The sequence below is a fragment of the Miniopterus natalensis genome, chromosome 3 (genome assembly GCF_054644295.1).
Source record: "Miniopterus natalensis isolate mMinNat1 chromosome 3, mMinNat1.hap1, whole genome shotgun sequence".
Taxonomy (NCBI): domain Eukaryota; kingdom Metazoa; phylum Chordata; class Mammalia; order Chiroptera; family Miniopteridae; genus Miniopterus; species Miniopterus natalensis.
In genome coordinates this window covers 85,338,758-85,360,056 of record NC_142083.1, presented here as the reverse complement: position 1 = coordinate 85,360,056, position 21,299 = coordinate 85,338,758, and the positions used below count along the sequence as shown (strand labels likewise).

General features: G+C 52.1%; 1 protein-coding gene across 1 annotated transcript in view; it reads left to right on the top strand.

Moving 5' to 3' along the window:
• SNX29 (sorting nexin 29) overlaps nucleotides 1–11,377 on the top strand; it is a 458,514-nt gene extending 447,137 nt beyond the window's left edge. The window contains exon 21 of the mRNA XM_016197611.2: nucleotides 9,938–11,377. Within this exon, the coding sequence (XP_016053097.2) occupies nucleotides 9,938–10,067 (130 nt within the window). The 3' untranslated portion in view covers nucleotides 10,068–11,377. The remainder of the gene's footprint in view (nucleotides 1–9,937) is intronic.
• The last annotated feature ends 9,922 nt before the right edge of the window (nucleotides 11,378–21,299 follow it).

Below are 21,299 nucleotides of genomic sequence, written 5' to 3'. Positions count from 1 at the left end.
GCCCAGGGCCACAGTGTCACTTCCTCAGGAGCAGGAGCTCTGCCACTAGGCTCCTAGTAGGGCCTGAACAGATATCAGCAGAATCACTGAACCCTGTGCTTGCTTCTGTGCAGTGCTTCCTGCAGCCCTCCCTGTGGCTGCGGGGCCGTCAGCCCCCATGGTGGTTTGCAGGGCCTTTTACACACACTGCACGTTTCATACCTGTCTCCTTCCAGTCTGTCCACTGTTTAGGGGAGTCACAGCGCTGAGTCTTTTCCTCCACGTATTGCCTGTGTTGAGAGGCCTGCTTGCTGCACAACCACCTGTAACCCCCCTTTACTGTTCTGCCCGTCTGCTCGAACACTGTCGCTTTTGCCTCATGGGACAAGTCTGGGTGACACTTTGGAAAGGGTTACTGTTCTTATTAACAGTCTCATAAAAGTATTTTGTTTTGTATGAGAAAAGCAGATGTGGATTATTACACTTGTTTTCTCAAAATGGCCCTCAGAGGTGTTGAATGGCTCCCACAGTGGCACAGCTGGGCTGGTACCACTGCAGGGTCAGGAATCAGCCCTGGGCTTCCCAATTCCAAGGCCCATGTCCCTGCATCACACACCACCTCCTGCTCTAAGCTGGGCACGTCCAAGGGATGGTCAGACCAGCAAAATAAGGTCAGTGTAGATGAGCTTGGGGTGTGCAAACTCTTGACTGGATGGTTAGGTGGAGCAGCCACAACTCTGGGGCCTGTGAAATTAGCTGGGAAGTGAAAATGCAGCCTTCCCTGGCCCTGGGTCTGCTGATCAGTTAACCAGGGCTGGGTTTGTGATGGAGATGTGAGAGGTCTGGCTGTAAGGAAGAAAGTGAAGACTGAGAATGGGCAGTGGGAGGATCAGGGAGTGGGTTCCGTGAGGAACCGGCAGGGGGATTAGAGGGAGAATTATCTGATCCCTTCCAGGTGACGTGCCCTAACCCAGTAAACAATGTGTGTACAGACTGTCTGTAATGTCAGCTACGTTAGCTCAGGAGCCCCCATGACACCCACTTTGAATAACGAGCTGTGAAGAGGCTCCCAGGTGGGGCCCAGGGCAGCCCCATCAGCTCCAAGACCATTGTAAGGATCAAAATCTCACCCAGCTGCTTTGTAGCCATGAAATACCCAAAGCTGATAGCACACCAATAGGCAATGCAGCGTTTCTATGGACTTCAGCTCTCCTTCTTGGCAAACCCGGCCAAATGCATCTTTACTTTTCTTAATAGCATAATTCACGAGAGGGATGCACGTTCCCTGCCTTCACCTCCAGCACCTTCTCCAGCTCAGCCACTCCCGTAGTCCAGTCTCCAAGCACAAATGAAGCCAGTTCTCACCTCCCCATCAGATTGGTCATCGCGCCCTGGGGTTGCTCTCCTTCCAACATCCTTGGTCCTCACTTCCAGCCCTGCTGCACTCCCACTGCCCCCTCTCAGAGCCTGGGAAAGATCTGACTCAGGATTGCTTTCCTGCAGCTGCACCAGCCCCAAAACAAGGCTCCCTCCTGTCTCTGTCCCTATCACTCCCAGCCCCTTTAGGTGATCTTTAGACTCTACATCCAGAGCAGGCTGCATTCCTAAGGGGGTACCCAGGGCCTGCAGGGGCCCCCACAATGGCCCTTGCCAGCTTCTCCAGCCATCCTTGTCAGAAAGGAACACACCCCATAGTGTCTTGTTTAGTCTCGCAGCCCCATTTTTCAGATGGTGATAGTAGAGATTAAGAGACTTTTCTTAGGACAAGGCTAATCTAATAAGGTCATTAAAAAAATTTCTTAAATAGATGATTATACAGGAGATACACAGGTGGGGAAAAGCATGAACAGGCTCATTTAAGGTACGTAAATTCATGGTTAAAATTATAGAACCTTCCCAGAACCCTTTAGGCCTTTTTCTCCCCACCCCCTGCAAATGCCGCCCTGTCATCTGCCACTTAATCCTGAGGATGAGAGGAACTTGCTGCAGCCAGGTGGGCCCTGGCTTGATCCTGCTCTGTAAAATAGGCATGTGCCATTGCACAAGTCACCACACTTGACTGTAACTTACTGAATTTCTACATGTAAAACAGAGCCCTCACCTCCCGTGTTCATGAGAGAGAAATAGATAAGATGGTGCTTGGCTTGCACTCACAGATCGTCACACTCACTGCTGTTCTCAGGTCATCTCACCAATACCTGTGCATTCCTTGGACAGAATACCAATTTAAAAGAACATCAAAGCACATTTAGGTAGGAAGTAGCCATTTTCATTTTGAAAAAGGCACTATAAGGAACACACATAGAATATGCCTGGAAAACATATACAAGCATACACACTGCTGCCCTAACAGCCATCCATGCTGCTGGGGTTCAGGCTATTTATTTTCCCTTTTTCATACCTTTGTGTCTTTATAAATGAAATGAAATGAAATGAAATAAATAGCCTGTATTCTCTTCTTTAACTTTCTTTAATGATAAGACAGGACTCTATGTTTCTGCTTCCCTTTTTACCTTCATTTACCTTGTGTCATTACCTGGTGGGACTTGGAGTAGAAAAGCTTAAAGCCGAACTGTTAGAAACCTGGCAGGAAGCAGCAGCTGTATTGGAGCATCATGGACCGCCCAGGGTGGGGTGCGCTCTCCAGTTTGAACTGCTCGGTCTCTGAGGCCAGAGTGTCAGTGCGGGAAACATTCCTGTCCCCCGTCCCAGGTCCCATTTCCTCCCAGCAGTCCCGCTCACTCTTGCTTTCTGGCACATCCCTCGCAGCCTCCCCTGGCTCAGGTCACGTTTATCTATGTGACTAAAACCTTGCTCAGTGGCTCATTTCATGGTGTGCACCTCCCCATCACTTCCAGAGGATGGCCAGCCTGTCCGTCCACTGTCTGTATGTCAGAAAGAAGCGATCACAGGACACCTGGACTCACAATACTTGTGGCCCTGCCTGACTACAAGGTCTTGGGTGTTCTCTCATTGTAGGCTCTGAGATCAAACGGCACATTCAAGAGCAGCCTCTGCCCCTTCTTTGCTGTGGGACCTTGGGCAAGTGACCAACCCTCTCTGCTCTAATGTGCACGTCTGTAAAACTGAGATGACAGTCACAGCACCTCCTTCATGAGGCTAGAGTATATGAGAACTTGTATAATTTTTAGCCCAAAACTTGACAGTAGCCTTCTTTGATCCATCCAAAATAATTAAATCACTTGGTGCCTTTTGGGGTCAGAAACTGTGGGGATCCAGAGAAGAACTGGACACAGTCTCACCTTCAGGGAACCCTTGTTACTGTCAGAGCCATTTCTGGGTCACATCTGGATGGTGAAACTCTTGGGACCCAGGATCAAACCAAGGGGCAGGAAACAGGAAATGCTGCAGAGGCTTCTTTCCTCAAATCCACTGGATGGGGTCCCAAGAGAAACCTTAAAGATGTTAGAGGAGTGATAGGGTAGAGTAGGATCCTCGTGGGGCCCCATCACATGGTCCTGAAACCTAAGTGAGACCTAGGAGAGAATTCAGATGTTGTTTAGCCTGGCTCACCTTGACTGACCTGTCTCGTGCAACCCTCACAACCAGCCAACGTGGGGGGTAGGGCCAGGCCTCCCCTCCTACCACACAGACCTGGGGGCCTGAGACAGGGTGGGCAGCGCTCCTCCATGGTTTGCACATCCTGGAGGTAGAACCATTCTTCCAACTCCCCAGACACAGATGTCATCAGGAAACTGGGTCTTGGGGACTGTGGCCACATCTGTAGCATGAGGCATGGCCCACACAAAGCCACCCTCTATAGAAGCTACGGAAGGCAGCTCCCAGCAAATGGAATATGGACCGGCCTTCGAAAGCCAGTTGATAAGTGAAATGAAAAGCAAATCTCTCCAGGTGGCCATTTTCACTGATGAGTGGTTGAGATCATCAGATCAATTTCACCCACATGTTGGAGACTGGGACACCATGCCAGTGTGCCCAGGAGACTTATTAAAAAGAACAGCCATGCTTGGGGCTCCTGGCAGGGGCCACTTACACAGACTTGGGCTCCCTTGGTGCCTTGATGGTAGCGTAGCCAGCAGCGGGGAGAGATTGATCAGACCATTTCTGAAATGAACACTGAGCTGGCGACTCAGGGACTGGAGACCTGACAGGGACAGGGACTCACTGCCCCATCCCTGCAGGGGAGGGAGGAGGTACAGTGGGGACATGGGCCATCTCCTGGGTGACCAGCAGTTCTTAGGAGGCTGTTGCTCCAGCCTTCCAGCTGAGGGCCTGGCCAGGTTCCAGCTGAGCTGAGCACCATGTGCAGAGTGCCAGCCATGGAGAAGAGATGTCCCCATCCTCATGACTGTGTCCCCACAGCCTGGGAGGCTGGCATCGCATGAATTAGGAGAAGGAAGCCTCCAGCTACTTCCTGCGTTTCCTGCTTATTGATGTGAACTCGGTCTCCAAGACCATCCCTGCACGGACCCCACAATGGCCCCAACAGCACCAGGTTCACGGGGCTCAGGTATGACCTGGGGGTGGTTTCCTCAGAGGAGGCGTGAGCCAAGCTGGGGGTGAAGGGAGGGGTGCCGTGCTCTGTCCGAGCACCGCATGGCACCCCCCAGCTTTGTCACAAACCTGCCCAAGAAGATCCTGCCATACCCTTCCTCCCTTTTTTTGCTCAATAAAGATGTTCCTAAGACATCCTTACTGAGATACAGCTCGCCGACATAGTCCCCTCCCTGCACTGCTTCTGAACCTGGCTCCCTTCACCCCCAGCTTGGCTCACACTCCCTCTGAGGAAACCACCCCCAGGTCACAACTGAGCCCCGTGACTCAAGTCAATAGTTTTCAGCATATTCACAGATGTACACAACCATCACCACGGCCAATCTTAGTCCATCTTCATCACTTCAAAAAGAAACCCCCCACTTCCTCCTGCTCCCCATACAACCACAGATTCACTTCCTGTCTCTACAGACTTTCACATGAATGGAGTCATTTAATATGTGGACTTCTCAGTCTGGCATCTTTCACTTAGTACAGTATTTTCAAGGTTCATCCCTCTCAGGGTTTTTGCCTGGGCCTGAGAATTAAACTAGCATAAGACAGTTACAGGAAAAAAGCGGAGAGATGTCACATGACACGGGAGCTCTCGTGAAAAATGGACACACAAAGAAATGGCCTCAGTGTGCCCCATGCCTCCTGCTAAGTGGCCCCAGACCCAGCACTAGCGGCAGCTGGCCTTGGTTTACAGCTTGGCCTCTCCCGGGCACCTCCAAGCCCAGCATAAGTAGCGGCCATCTGCAGATGGCTTTGTAGCTCATGCTGAGTGCCCCAGGTAGGGCACAGGCAGTGACTCACCTTGGCCTGCGCCTCCCGGGGGCCCCAGAGCCAGTGCCGGGTGGACAGCATCAGCCATACCGAAAGCACCACCCAACCTTCTCCACAACGGGCGCACTCATCAGGCACCAGAGCCCCACTGAAGCGAGTCCTGCTCCATGGGTTCGGCCCCTGAACAGCAGCTCCTCTGCTGTGGTTGCAGCCAGTCCTCACAGCTGATTGGGCTGGGGGTAAAACCCCATGGATGTGCCAACGGCAGCTGGCTCAACTACAGAGGATGGTGCACAGAGCCCACAGGGGACATGCACCTGGAGTGCCTGCCTCCAGGAACTGAGGCGGCTGACCGCTGGGCCCTGCAGGACACCTACTGTGTAAGGCCACTCTATCAGACCAGGAGACGTAGCAGCTCTACCTAATACACAGGAACACACACAGGGAGGCAGCCCAAATGAGGAGATAAACATGTCCCAAATGAAAGAACAAAACTCCAGAAAAATAACTAAACCAAATGGAGACAATCTACCAGATGCAGAGTTCAAAACACTGGTTATAAGGATGCTCCATGAACTTAGTGAGAACTTCAACAAAGAGATAGGAAACATAAAAACATTAGAAAACATAAAAAAGAACCAGTCGGAAATGAAGAATACAGTAACTGAAATGAAGGTTACATTACAAGGAACCGACAGTGTAGAGGAAGCAGTCAAATCAGCAATTTGGAAGATATGGAAGCAGAAAACACCCAATCAGAACAGCAAAAAGAAAAATTCCAAAAAAAGATGAGGATCCTCTGGGAAAATGTCAAGTACCAACGTTCGCTTTATGGCAGGAGAACAGAGAGCGAGGAATTGAAAGCCTATTTGAAAAAATAATGACAGAAAACTTCCCCTACCTGGTGAAGGAAATAGACACACAAGTCCAGGAAGCACAGAGGGTCCCAAACAAGAGGAGCCCAAAGAGGCCCAAGCAGGATACATCATAATTAAAACGCCAAAGATTAAAGACAGAGAGAATCTTAAAAGCAGCAAGTGAGCTCGCATAAAACTGCTACCTAATTTCTCAACAGAAACTTTGCAGGCCAGAAGGGATTGGCAAGAAATATCAAAGTGATGAAAAGCAATGACCTACAACCAAGATTACACCACCCAGCAAAGCTGTCATTTAGAATCAGAGGACAAATAAAAAGCTCCCCAGACAAGAAGAAACTAAAGGAGTTCATCACCACCAAACCAGTATTACATGAAACGTTAAAGGGTCTTCTTTAAGAAAAAAAACTATTTTAAAATATAAATAATAAAATGGTAAGAAATACATCTGTCAACAATTACTTAAATGCAATGAATTAAATGCTTCAATCAAAAGACATAAGGTAGCTGAATGGATAACAAAACAATATCCTTACAAATATGCTGCCTACAAGAGACTTCAGATTGAAAAATACACAGACTGAAAGTAAAGGGATGGAAAAAGATATTTCATGGAAATGGAAATGAATAAATAAGCTGGGGTAGCAATGCTTATACCAGACAAAAAAAGACTTTAAACAAAGGCTAAAACAAGGGACAAAGAAGAACCCAGCAAGTCCACTTCTGGGTATTTTAAAAACCCAAAACACTAAATCAAAAAGACATATACATCTATATGTTCAATAACCAAGAAATGGCAGCAACTTAAGTGTCCGTCAGTAGATGAATGGATAACCAAGTGGTGCGTATCTACAGTGGAATACAACTCAGCCATAAAAAAGAAGGGAGTCTTGCCACCTGCAATGACATGGATGGACCTAGGGGGTACTGTGCTGAGTTAAAGAAATCACACAGAAAAAGACAAATGCCATATGATTTCACTCGTATGTGGAATCTAAAAAACAAACAAGCAGAACAGAAACAGACTTATAGATACAGAGAACATTTTGATGACTGTCAAATGGGAGGGAGTTTTTGGGGCTGGGTGAAAAGAGGGAAGGGATTTAGAAGTACAGCTCGGTAGTTACAGAGTAGTCATGGGGATGTAAAGTCCAGCATAGGGAATATAGTTGGTAATATTGTAACTATGTGTGGTGTTGTAAGGTATATAAATGTCTAATCACTATGTTTTACACCTCAATCAATATTGTATATCAACTGTAATTAAAAAATTTAAATAATTAGCACCTAAGCCACCAATGGAATATTTTGCTGGACTTTAAAGCATTTTAAACCAAAAGCTTCACGAAGGTTCATTGGATGTGGGCTGCTCAGTAATACAAAGTTAAGAAGGAAAGGTAAGAAGTACTGGTTAAAAATAAAAAGCCTGTGCTAGACAGAATGACCCCAAAATGTCCACACCATTCCTGGAACCCGTAAATGTGTCCCTTTACGTGGCAGATGGGGCTCCGTAGATGTGATTAAGGGTCTCAGTAAAAAGGAGGCTCTCCAGGCCCATTGTGGTCACAAGGGGCCTTAAAAGAGGGGAAAGATCTGAATACTGCACTGCTGGCTTTGAAGGTGGAGGGACCGCCAGCCTCTAGGAGCCGGAAAAGGTGAGGAAACAGATCCTCCCCTGAACCTCCAGGAGGAACCACCTGCCGGCGCCTGGACTTTAGCCTGGAAGTCCCATTTTGGATGTCTGACCTCCAGAACTGTGGGACAGTACATCTGTGCTGTCTTCAGCCACTAAGTGTGTCACAGTATGTTACAGTGGCCGTAGGAAATAAGAGTTTACCACCCCTGTGCTCACAGCCACAGCCCTGGCTTCTGTGCCTGCTCCCTGGGCCTAGGCCACTGGCCCCTCTAGCCCACCCTCCACCCAGCACAGAAGTCACTTAAAATGCAACCAGATTGTGCACTCCCATGCCGAGCACCCCCGGCTGTGCCCTTCACTCTCAGGGTGCTTCCTGGCCCCCTTCCTGCCCCCCTGTGCTGCCAGACCTCCACCCGGGGGGCCCTCAGCCCCACATGCTCCTCTGGGCACTCCGTGCCATCCTGCCCTTCGAGCAGCAGCAGCCTCAGACTTGCCCCTCAGGGAGGCTCTGGCTGCATCTGTAACCTAAATCTTTATACATATGACATTTTAACATCCCTCATGGAGCTGACTCTGAGCTCCATGGAGCCTGGAAGGATCCTCTTTGTTCACTGTTTTGCCCACGTGTGTCCAGGAAAGATCCATGAGATGAAGGAATGAATGAGCATCCTGCAGGGTTTTCCTATACGTGGTGGGCAGGACTATACCTCCCTACTGTGTATGTGTATGAGAATATTTTAATTCTTGTCCTTAGAAACTACACAGACGATACAGGATTTAGAAATGAGACCACCAAACACTGGCCAAAGAAGAATGATCCGTTCTATTCTCTTTTGTTGGGTCACCCGGGAATATGTCGCTATGATTGCTGTTGCCCCGCATTGTTTTTATCCACGTGTGCACCATTATCTCCTCTCCCTTCCACATAAATCCGAGACCCCTTCACATACGATGCGCCACGTCTCTGAGGCCTGGCTGGAATACTGAAATTCTGCGCCACACTGTCTTTGAATGACGTCACCTATTTGGTGTGCTCCATTTTCTCCTGATTTTCACCTCTTGTTGCTGGAGAAAATACTGTGACTGGTTTTCCCTTCCTCCTGTCTCATGACGGGGTCCTGACCCACTCACACTCCACCACCCCTGCCAGGTAATTGCCCACGATTCAGAAATCTTCCGAGAACCCAGCTGCTTCACTCAGGCCTTCAACTGACAAAGCACCTGCAACCCAGGTCTTCGAACACTGCTTCTGTTCTTCTTTACTACAGTCTAATCTTTTGTCTTTTCCTGATGCTCCAGCCCGAAAGCCTGGAGCTGTGAGGCCCCAGGCCCCCCACTTTGTTTGGAGTCTCTGTTGGTCAGCAAATGCCCTCCTCTGTCACTATCTTTGCTGGCTGCTGCTCTGTGGTGCAGATGTTTGGTAACCAGTACCAGTGATCCATGCTGGACTCAGTTGTTTTTGGCTCTTGCACATGTACTGTGGAGACGCCCTTCTAATCAGACCCACCCTGACTGCCCTCCTAGGATGAATTCCACAAGCCCCTCCCCTGTGTCTGTGTCGCACCTTTGATGATGCTATATGCCAGGGGTGGGGAAGGTTTTCTGCCAAGGGCCATTTGGATATTTATAACATCAGTCATGGGCCATACAAAATTATCAACTTAAAAATTAGCCTGCTATATTTGGTCAAACATTTAATTAACTCACCCCTAATGTGATGGCTGGAACTGCTTCTCTTTGGTGAGGTCTTGGCAGGGCCAGACCAAATGATTTTTGTGGGCAGGTTGGCCCCCACCCCTGCTAGTATACACAGTGTTCTCCAAAGCACTTTCTTCTCTTTGACTTTGAAATGTGCCTTTGCTGGAAGATCAATGAAAAGTGGGGGAGGGAGAAAGCCTTGGCTGGTACCTTCTTTCATAGGCTTAAAATTCGGCCTTAGCTGGTGGCCCCCACAAACTAGCTTGGGCTCACAACTATGCTTGGGTGCTTTTGGAAGGCAAAATCTACATAACATGGATTTTCAATTTTTCTGTTCTGCATTCACCAGTCTGCTGGGAAACAGCCCGGCTTGGTCACCGCTGCATGTGTCTCAGTCGTCTGCATTCAGAATCAACTTAATCAGACACTCCCCCCCTCTGTCTTACAGTGACGTCACCCCTCCTGGAGAACCGCTGAACAAGAACAGCCAGCCCAGAGTGGCCTCCCGTTTCCCCAAGCTGTCTCGCAGCCACCCCAGGGAGACCCGCAATGTGGAGCCCCAGAGCGGCGACCTCTGACCTCCATGGACTCCCATACTCGGCCCTATGTGCTGCGCCAGCTGCCTCCACCCGGTCCATCCTGCACCCAGTCTGGCTATGGCAGCTGGCCCCCAACACCTGGAGTGACAGCCACACCCTCCCAGTGGACCCTGGAGAGCACACCTTCCCCACCGGTTACATGACACCCTGATTAAACTGGTCACAGAGAGCAAGGCTGCTCCTTGCTGGGCAGACTTGGCATGTGGGCACCACTCTCCCAGGGTCTGCCATGAGCAGAGGTCGTCCTGTCCTTCCTCCAGCCAGGGCCACAGGAGCGTGGGCACTAGGTCAGGCCTGGAGCTCCTGGTTGAGAAGCGCAACCTCAACATTTCATTTGGTCTGAAGATTCACTCAGACACCACCTCTGACTCTTTCCCACGAGGGAATCAGAATGACTGTTAGTCTTTTTTTTCTTTTTAATGTAATTGCCTGCTACTACCTGTGGCCAAGTTAGGGGACAGGTGTTCCTTTCCATTTTACTCCCCACCAGTGGTCATTAGATACAACACTCTTTTTATCACCGCCACGGCCATCAGCTTTGTGGCATCTTCTCCAGGGAGACCGTCCAGGGTCTTCGTGTAAAGGGGCCAGTAAGTGATGCTGGACTGTGGTTCCTGGAGCACAACTGGCTTCTGGGAGGAGCAGCCCCCATAGGAAACCCAAGGCCCCTGGATCCCATGCTCCCTTGTCAGGTGTGGGGGGACCTCACCCATCCAGCCAGCCATCAGCAGCAACCTGGTGGCTCCACATTGGAGAGCCAGGGCTGTCCGGAAATCGGGGGCCTTGGCCTTACAAGCCAAGAGGCGTCCCGGTGTGAGACTTGGCTCTGTAGAAGGGTGTGTGGGCCCTTAGCTTGCACACCTGGCTCTGGAGCTCCGTGGCCTTCCACGTGGCTCTCCGTGAACTGGGACACGTCTCCACCTTGAACAGACCATGATCATCCCCTTACAGACGTGGGCTCACAGTGCACCCTCTGTCCCCAACAAGCTCTCAGTGGGAGCAGGACCCTGCGTGTCCCTGGACTGATTCCTCTGTCCTGTCTCAGAACAAGCCCCGCTGACAAGTGGGAACAGGAGACAGATGAGAGCGTGGCCATCACCCAGGCTCCTCCCCTAATACTCCTCGTCAGGACCAGAGCTGCCGGCCAGTTGTCAGAGAATCATGGAATTGTCCCTCCCTGGGCAAGAGCCGTCCTCAGCTGCCGAGAACTGTTAGGAAGAGTCTGCATTTTCTGGGGGAAATATTAAAAAACTAGATACGAGGTTGTGAAACAGACTACGTGGGACTAAGTTAAACCTGAAGATAGATATGTAGGAATTTGATGATGTGAATGTGTGAAAGATGGTTAGTGGACGGCTAACCATGTTCTTTACCTGGAACTGTTTCTGCTCAGCTTGAGCTTGGTGAACAGCTGGGTGAGCAGTGAGCATCTCCCAGGTAGACGGAAACTCTGGAGAGAAGCTTCTGGAAGTTTGTGCTGTTTGTTCTCTTAGCCAGGGGGACCTTGTTCAGGGCAGTCTGGTAAAGCTAAGGCGATGTCCGCACAGCCCCCAGAGCAGCAGAGGTGGCCTGAATCGCTTCTGAGGGAACATCCAGCCAGGTGAGCTGTGCCCAGGTGAGCAAGGGGCCCACTGTTCTCATGGCTACAGGCTGGAGTGTGTGGCAGGGGACCCTGCTGTCACTTCATGGGGGCTAGAGGACCTGAGAGACACTGTGACCTAGAGAGGCAACATCGTTTCTTTCTTCCCCTGTTTCAACTCCGAGTCCCACAGGGCTGGCCACTGTGGCTGGCTGCTCCGGCAAAGCCCTCCTCTAACTCATAAGGACTGTCCCAGACTGCCAGCTGCCCCAGCCACCTCGAGCTATGTGAAGTAGGTCTTCCATCCCAGCTGAACTGTCCAGCGCTGCCTGTCTGGACAGTGGAACCTGCCCCCAGACGACTGCTCTTTCTGTATTAGACACGGGATGGAGCCACCCATCTCCAGCAGCGGCCCCCAATCCGGGGCCATGGGTTCTGACCAGCCAGCCTTTTCTGGCACCTGACCTGAAACACATCCAAGTGTGAACCTGGCCTCACCTTCTCCAGCCACCCCCAGGAACCTGCTCCGACTGCTTCGGCAGGACAGATAAGCCAGAGACACAAGTCCACCCCCAGCCTGTAGTCAAAAAGGAGAAACTCTGCCTCCCCACTTTTCAAAGCTTAATTATTCATGGAAAACGTGCCCTGCTTTCCCACTGTGGTTGTAAAAGCACATTCCTAGGGGCCACTCAGGAACCTCTGCTGCTTGCTTTTTGCACCCCCTTTTTTGTGATCATGCAGAAACCTTGAAATCACCTTTAACGTACAGACACCCCTGATTTTAGCTCAGATATGCACGTGACATGCACATTACAGCAACTCCTCCAAGCCTTAACTTTGGAATCACATAGAACATTCTCAATGATTTAGCCCCTTCAGCTGCTCAAAAGACCCTGGCCCTGCTCTGCAGTGTGCAGGACAGACTCACCTAGGTCCCAGAGAAAGACACAGACCACTGGGTCCACAAGGTCCAGGCCAAGCGCTGGTGCATTAAATGCCACCCCCTCAGGACAGTCACCTGCCCTTCAACCTGGATCCAAGTCAGAGGATGGGCTGTCCTCCCTCTGAGCACCCCTAGCCCCTGTGACCCATCAGCAAGAAGATGGACAAGACCCATGGAGGTTGCCTGTCCCTTGATCCAATTAGAAGATTCTTCGGTGCCTCCAAAATTGGCAGCTAAGAGAGGAAGCCTTCCCTGTTCGAAGGGAAGCCAAGGGCGCCTGCCTCGCTCTAGAGGCCTTGAGCTCGAGGACAGCGCCTAGATTGGGCGGAGAGCCTGGTCTAGGTCCTCTCACCAAAGGCAGGCTCTCGGCTCCCGGGTGCTTCAGCAAGGACGTCACTACGGTGTGTCTCTGCCATTGTCTCAGTTGTTTCTTCATCCCCCAGATGAAACAAAATGCAGGAAGAACAGGGCTGGGCAGAGATGTCTCTCCTTAAAACAAAACCAAAGCTCCAGGAAGGGGTCCGAGGCTGGTGTAAACGTAGCCCGGAGCCACTCCCAACTCGGGAGGAAGCCTGCCCCGCCAGTTCTAGGGTCCGCAGTCGGGCCTGGCACCGCTGGCTCCAGCTCTCAGCATCTCATTCCCTGGCACACGCAGCTCCCGCTCCCACCAAGCAACCCACTGCAGAGAGCTCGGAGCCTGTGTAGCCAGGCCCGGGAAATACCCAACAGCTGCGCACATCCGCAGGCTTCCTGCTTACAAAGGGGTCACCTTTGAGTGGTAAAGACAAAATACCATCGTGTGGGACCTGGCGAGAGGCACCAACAGCGAGAGCGAGGGATGCGGGCAGGGTTTGTGGACAAGGTCTAATTTCAGCACTTGGCTTAGCTCTGCTCTGCTCGGAGCTTATTAAGATGAGTCCTTTGATAACCACTGAAATTTTACAAGGTGGCAGGTTGTGTGTTGTGCCTGGAACAAAACAGGCAATCAAAACTATTTACATTCGCAGGGCTGCTAACACCGTTGTAACTGATGCTGGAGGCCTAATAATGAATCCCCAGGTTTGGAGCCAGGTCAGGGGACGAAGGAAGACAGCCCACAGCCTGCTGCTGATCAAATGCCGCCTGCTCACTTCCCAGCACCCGGCTGTGGCAGGGCCAGCTCCCGGCCGCCTCTGCTTAGTACCCCATGGGACAGTTTGTCTACCTGAGGACCAGGTCCCACCCCACCTGCTCATTTCACTTGGTGGCTGCCCAGAGATGCCAGCTGCACGTCATGTGGATGCCAGGCCCTGTTCTCTGGGGTCCCAGCAGCCATCATCGAACCAGCCCCTTAGCATCCTTCCTTCATCCTGGCTTCTTCGTATAAGCCCAGTGTCCGTCCGCCGTGAAGCACTCACTCCATCTCACCTTGGCTATAACTCACTGCAAAGAACAGGCTGGTTTCAGCTTAGACCTGGGGATGGGCAGGCCCAGACCTGCCTGAGAAAGGCCCTGAGCATCATACTGGCTAAGATGTGTCCTAGACGGGCACACCTCTGTTCAGTCTTCAACCACAAAAGTAACTATTTTCTCAACCTTTCCTTGGCGGTTCCCTCTGGACACGACCACACACTTGGGACCGGCTCCCCAGCCTCGGCCTTGGCCTCGGCAGACACAGGGCCCTGCAGCAGGAGGCGTCTGCTTCTGAGCAAGGTGTTTGCAGTGATCATTTCTCAAATATTGTACATTGTTTCATTAAAGCTAACATTAAATATTTGCTGTTCAGATTGGCTTCTGTGCTAATTCTGCACAATTGTAGCACTGTATATTTTATCTAAGATTTCCGTGCCAACAAGTTCGTTTTCATGTTTCTGTAACACGCGGTCTTGATTATGTTTCTAAAATAAAACTCCAGCTCCTGGATCAATAGGCATGAGGGTGGAGCGCCGTGCTCCGAGGGAACCAGCTGCTCACCCGCAGTTACCGCAGTTCATCTGATTTCTCACCTTTTCCACCATGCGCCATCGCCAATGAATGGGCCTGATTTCGGTCACAGAGCCCTGACTTTGTCTCTGAACCTCAATGGCCACATTGAACGGGCTTCCTGACCTACCCAACCTGTTTCTTTAGGAAAAAAATCTGGTTTCTCTAAAAGATGGTTGAGCCTACAGCCAGGATGGTCATCCCACGAGTAGAACATGGTGGGTTCATTGGTGTTGTGAGGTCCAGGGGTCAGGTCCTTACTGGCACAGGAATGTTTTCCTGTCAAAACTGGAAAACCACTAGCTGACCTGTCCAGGCTGCCACCTGCCCCTCAAGCCTGCTCAGGTCTGCTCCCGGCCACCATGAACTTCAGGGGGGAGGCACCCGTTTTGACAGCTCTTCCCATCCACAGGCCATAGGAGGTGCCCTTGCAAAAATGGGCTGGGGACAGGGGAGGAGATGGTGGGCTGTACCTTTGTGACCCGAGAGTTGCTGACCGACTCCAGACACAAGCTTGGGTAGGGGTTGGGGAGCTAACTAGGGTTTTTTAATATCTGGGATTCATCCTAGAAAGAATGTCTTTACCTCTGCAGCCTTAGCTTCACCATCCCTGGCACAGCTGTTCGGTAAAACACTGCTTGACTCATGAGATCCTGACTTCCTGGAGGAGGGGGTCTTTGAATGCAGGAGCCGCGGTCACCCCAGTGGGAAGCCTCAGCCTGCTGGAGTCCCCAGGCTGGGTCCCCATGGTCAGCTGTCGGGTAATAAAGCAACACGTGGAGTCTGGTCTGCTGCCTTGCTACACAAGGCCTAGGTGTGCAGGTTTGCTCTGAAATGTAGTATTATCTCAACTACCCTCTTATGTTAAGGTTTACATGATGGAATTTTTAAACAAATGTGTTTAATTTTCTAAAATCTCTTGTATTAAAATTTTCCTTTGGAATAAGCTGTGGTAATTTTGTTACAATCCGGTTGAGATACACCTCTTTACAATGACAAAATAAAAATGGTGACATTTTATACATTAACTATTCGGCTTTTGGTTTGTTTCTTCGTCTCAGTTCTTTTTCAACAGTTGAATCAAAATTCCATAGAGAAAAAAATCCCTCATTACAGGTTCCTATTTGTTCACTCAAACACAGATAGTTACTGGGCACCTGCTGCATGCCAGGCACTGTGCCAGGCACTGGGCATACGGTGTGAACAAGGCAGAAAAGACCTGCTGCCTTGGACTTACACCCCAGACAATGAAATGATTTCCCCCCCAAAAGTCAGCCATCCAGATAATTTGCAGTAAGTGCCACAAAGAACTCGGGTGAGCAGGACGCGGCGAAGGGATGACAGGGCCCAGGATCTACTTCAAACAGCTCAGGCCGGGTTCCCGCCCTTGGCGCTGCCGACACTGGGTGGATACCTCTGTTGTGGCCCGTCCTGTGCACTGAGGGTGGGACGGCATATCCCTGACCTCCGCCCGCTGATGCCAGCGGAAACCTTTCAGCTGTGACGGCTGAAATGTCTCCAGATAGGGCCAGGTCACTCGAATGAGGGCGGTGGTCCCTAGTTGAGAACCGTGGGGCCAGGCCAAGGGCAGAAGTGACTGACATTTAAGCTGTGACCTGTGGCTGAATGAGGAAATGCTGCACTGTCCCCCACTCCCGGCAAAGTGACTTTGGCTTAAGAATCCAAACCAGACAGCAAGGGCCTTGACCTTTCTACCCCAATCATGGTAACTGAGGAGAACTGGCTCTTGGAGGGAGCGCTCGGCAGGAGGCGGTGTACGTAACTCGGCTCACCAAATCCCGGGGGTCCTGACAAGGCCCCACGCGGGACATCCCCACAGCCCCGAGCCCAGCGCTGTGGCACGGCCCCTCCTGGGCTATGGGAGGGGGAGGAGGCAAACGCTGCTTTTAGGGGCGTGGGTGTGCCGGCCTCCAGTTTAACCCCATGGCACCCAGCGAGCAGGAGCCTTCCTCGGCATTTGAGCAGGTGAGAAAGTGAAGCAAACAGTGCTGGCCTGAGGTCCCGGCTCCGAGGAGATGGGCGGGGGGGCTTCCACTGTTTACAGCCTGGATCGTCTGGGCCACGCTCTAGTCTGTCCCCGGCTCCCCCCTCCCGCTTCCTCCCCGACATCCTCAATCCCCCCCATGGAGCCTCAGCTCCCGGCCCTCCCAGCGCAGCTTCCTCCTGGGACGGTTCCCCCTCAGCTCTCCCAGGTACAGGCTGGGGTTTTGCCTCCCTCAAGTCACATCCCTAACTCTCAATTTCCCTGTTTTCTTTATTTTTATTTTTATTTTAAATATATCTTCATTGATCTCAGAGAGAGGAAAGGAGAGGGAGAGAGAGAGATAGAAACATCAATGATGAGAGAGTCATTGATCGAGCCCGAACCCGGGCATGTGCCCTGACCGGGAATCGAACCCCGATCGCCTGGATCCCAGGTCGACACAACCGCTGAGCCACGCCCGGCCGGGCTCAATTTCCCCGTTTTAAGTCACTTTGCCTCCTTAAAACTGCCGGTTCCTTTGAAGCTCATGCCACCTGCCTGTAACACCTGTGCCTGCCCCCCCGCTATGGGCCTGTGAGCTGCTGCTTCTCACGGATGGTCAGCACCCCACTCCCCGAGGGTCAGTACCCCGCTCACTGGCCCCCTCCCTCGGGTCTCACATCTCTGACCCCCCCCCCCCCGCCCCAGAGGCCTTTCCTTGGCACCACATGTGCCTCTTCTAAAGAAGGCGAGGGCAGCAATGCCTGTGCCACCTCTGGAACCCTGCTTCAGATGCCCTGCTGGCCCACTCTGCGCTCCCGGTGCATTAGGCTGTGGGGACTGCAACAAGCCTTCCAACTCTTCAAGACCTTCATCTGTCATTTAAAAAGCAAACCAACTGTCCCCCTCCCACAGTCTCTCCCAGCACTGGGTCCCTGGGCCGTGACGACCCTCGCTCCCTCCATCCCCTTGTCCCGGTCTCATACCCGCTTGGCACAAACCCAGCCCTAGTCAGGCCCGACTGCATGACTTAAGAGATCAGCGCAGTTAAAGTAATTATTTATGTTTTGGCACAATGTGTAAAGATGGGACTTTGTGACATCAGTAGCTGACCGGAGTGGCGACAGAGTTTCTGTAGCTGACCGGAGTGGTAAAAGATCAGAGTTTCTGTAGCCGCCGGAGTTAGGCCGATATAAATTCAGGTTCTCATTCAACATAACTTAGGGCGTTAAATGTAGTCCTGGTGGAAACCACAAAGGCAGCAACGCGTCAGTAGGTGAGTGGACAGAGAAGCGGTGGCGAGTGTGACGAAGGGATGTGACCCAGCCACGAAAGAGAATGGGATCTCGCCACCTGCGACGACACGCGTGGACCTGGAGGGTGCTGTGCCGAGCGGAATACGTCAGACAGAGGAAGACAAGCGCCAGATGATTTCACGTACAGGTGGGATCTAAAAGCAAACAGTCGGTGCCACCGTACGAGCTACGTGTGGCGCCAGACGCGTGCGGGACTTACCGGGGGGATCACTTCGGAAGTTATATAAGCGTCCAGTCACTGTGCTGTACACCTGAAGCTGACACTATTTTATGTCCATCGGAACCGAAAACAGAACGAAAGCAATGGTGGTTCCTCTAAAAGTTAAACACGTAATTCCCATCTGACCCCAGTAATTCCGTTTCTGCGTAGGTACTTAAAGAGGGGAAAGCAGGGCCTTGAAGAGAGTTGTACCCCCAGGTTCCTGGAGCACTGTCTGGAAGAGCTACTGAGCGCTCGGAAGCGGCCCGCACGCCCTGACGGACGAGCGCACCAGCCGAACAGGTGCGTCCGCCGATGGCCATGACTCGGCTTAAGAGGGAAGGACGTGCTGGCAACGCGGCAACAGGGAGGAACCTGGAGGACGCTGTGCTGAGGAAGCCAGGTAAACGGGCGGGCGAACACTGCGACTCCACTCACACGAGACACGTAGGGCAGTCAGGACCCTCAAGGCGAGAAGTGGGATCGTGGCTGCCAAGCGCCGGGGCAGGACTGCGGGGTGACTGCTTAATAGCTATTGAGTTTCAGTTTTGCAAGAAGAGTTACCGGGATGGGTGGTGCTGAGGCTCGCACAACATAATGGATTATTTAATACCATTGAACTCGACACTTCTAAAGATGGTCAAGATGGTAAATGTCATGTTATGTGTATTTTACCATAGTAAAAATAAAAATATAAATAAATAGCAAGGGCTTTGGAATCACAAGCACTTGAGTTCGCATCTGGACTCTGCGACTTATTCGCTGTAGGGCTTCAGCTTCCAGTTTTCATGTTTTAGCATAAAGGGACCGCTGGGCCCTGGTCTGCGGGGCTGTAAGCGCCAGCCCGTGAGGACTGTAACAGCCAGTCACTGTCATTACCCTCGGGCCGCTCAGCTATTCAGCGGACGCACACTGAGGCTGGGCTGCAAAACCGAGCAGGCCAGACTTGCTCGCTCGTGGTTTGGAGCTGGGATCCCAGGAAGGGCACAGTGACCCCCCCACCACCACCACCAGCTGGGTGTATGCAGGCAGGTGGGATCATCCTGAGACTCCGTTTCTCTAATGGGATCCAGCCCCCCAGCCAGGCCCTCTGGGGACCCTCTGCAGTGATGAGCACCACAGGTCTTCAGAGGACGGCATCTCATCTTCGTTGTCGCCCTTGGGACCTGTGAATCCACCTTGAAGGGGCATGAAGGGGGTTGTCAAGGAAACCTGTCCTGGTGGGGCCTTGCAGCCACCAGAAAACCAGGAAAAAGGCCTCACATCCCTGCCCGGGGGGTGGGTTCTGAGGATTCTTTTCAGTGTCCATTGAGTAGCGGGTGGCGAAGGCGTTACTGTGCATCACCCTGGCCTCCTGGGCCCCGTGCTCTTCCCACAGCCACGGCTGCACCTGCTCGGCCCCACCTATGATCGGGTAATGCCCCCAAATGCCCACGCCCTCAGCCCCGGGACGAGTGAATGTACTATCTCAGGTGGTGTAGTGGGTTGGATAGTGTCTCCCTGAAAGTCCTCTCTCCACGGAGCCAGCGAGTGTGGCCTTGCTGGGAAACAGGGTCTTCGCAGACGTGGCCAGTTTAAGACGAGGTCACGCTGGACTAGCGTGGGCCCTAATCCAATGACAGCGTCCTTAAAGGCGGGAAATGGGGACACATGGGTGTACACACACGCGCACAGGGAGGACTGCCATGTGAGGACGGAGGCAGAGATGGGAGTGACGCAGCCACAAGGCAGGGAGCGGCAGGGACCGCCGGCCAGCACCGCAGGTAGGAGAGGCGCAGGGCAGACTCTCCCTGAGCCTCCGGAAGGAACCGCGCTGCTGGCACCTTGCTCTGGGCTCCCGGCCCCGGAGCTGTGAGAATCAATTTCTACTGTTTCAGGCCACCAGGCTTGTGGTAATGTGTTACAGTGGCCACAGGAAACTAATATAAATGGTAAAGGGGGCTTTGTAGCTGTGATTAAGGGTGTGCAGATGAAGAGATTATCTGGATCGGCTGGTGGTCCCCATGTAACGATAAGGGTCCTTGTAAGAGACAGACAGGAGGGTCAGGATCCAAAAGGAGATGTGAGGGTGGGAGCAGAGAGGACTTGAAGATGCCACACTACTTGCTTTGAAAAGGGAGGGCTGGGCCACAAGCCAAGGCGTGTAAAAGCTGGAAAAGGCCAGAACAAACGCACCTTCTGAACAACACCAACCCCCAGGGGCCTAGGCACCCAGTGACCTCAGACCAGAAGAAAGGCTGCGGGTCACCCACCATCCTCACCCCCACGCTCCTCCTGCAGGCCGGGCCCCGGGACGCAGGGACCAATGAGACCGGGGGACGGGTGCTGGGGAAGCCAAGACGTTGCACTATTTAAGGACCCACATCGCCGTCTTTGGTGATGCTGAGGGCACCTCAACCATTTATGAAATGTTGGGGTTGTTCTAAAGGACATAGGCTACCAATGTCTCCAAAGCAAGAACAGGACACAGCGTCTTGTCCTCAAAATTGTCATCTTGATGGGTGGGTAAATAAATGTGTTCCATCCACACAACGGGACATTACTCAGCCTTGAAAAGGAAGGAAATGCTGGCACCTGCTACAACATGGAGGAACTCGGAGGAAATTGTGCTCAGTGAAATAAGGCGACCACGGATGGACAAATACTGTACGATTCCTTGTCTCTGAGGCCTGGAGTCATCAAATCCAGAGACAGAGTGGAAGGGAGGTGGCCAGGGGCTGGCGGAGGGGGTGGCAGTTACTGTCTAATGGGTTCAGGGCGTCAGGCTGGCAAGATGAGGAAGTCCTGGCGATGGATGGTGGTGACGGTCGCACAACAGCGTGAATGGACTCACTGCCGCTGAACTGCGCACCTCAGACGGGGTAGGATTGTAAATCTCATGCTCTGTGTATTTTATCACAACTAAAATGATACCATCCTGATTTCACAGAAGGGGTTACTGGAGCCCAGAGAAGTGAGGCAACTTGCCCAGGTGACTGTGGCTTTTATGCATCACTGACGCCAAGGAAACTCGTTTGAACACCCTCAAAACGGTAGCTCTTTTCACTGAAGGGCATTAAAAGAAGAGTGAAAAACGCCGGAATCACCAGTGGGTGATTTGTTCTGCTCTATGTCTCCCTGGGGCCTGTCACTTGCTGGGACTTCAAAGTCTGAGGGAGGGTCTGTCCGTGTCCTGGAAACATTTACAGTGGGACTGGGCACCGACGCCGTGAGAGCGGCAACCACGGC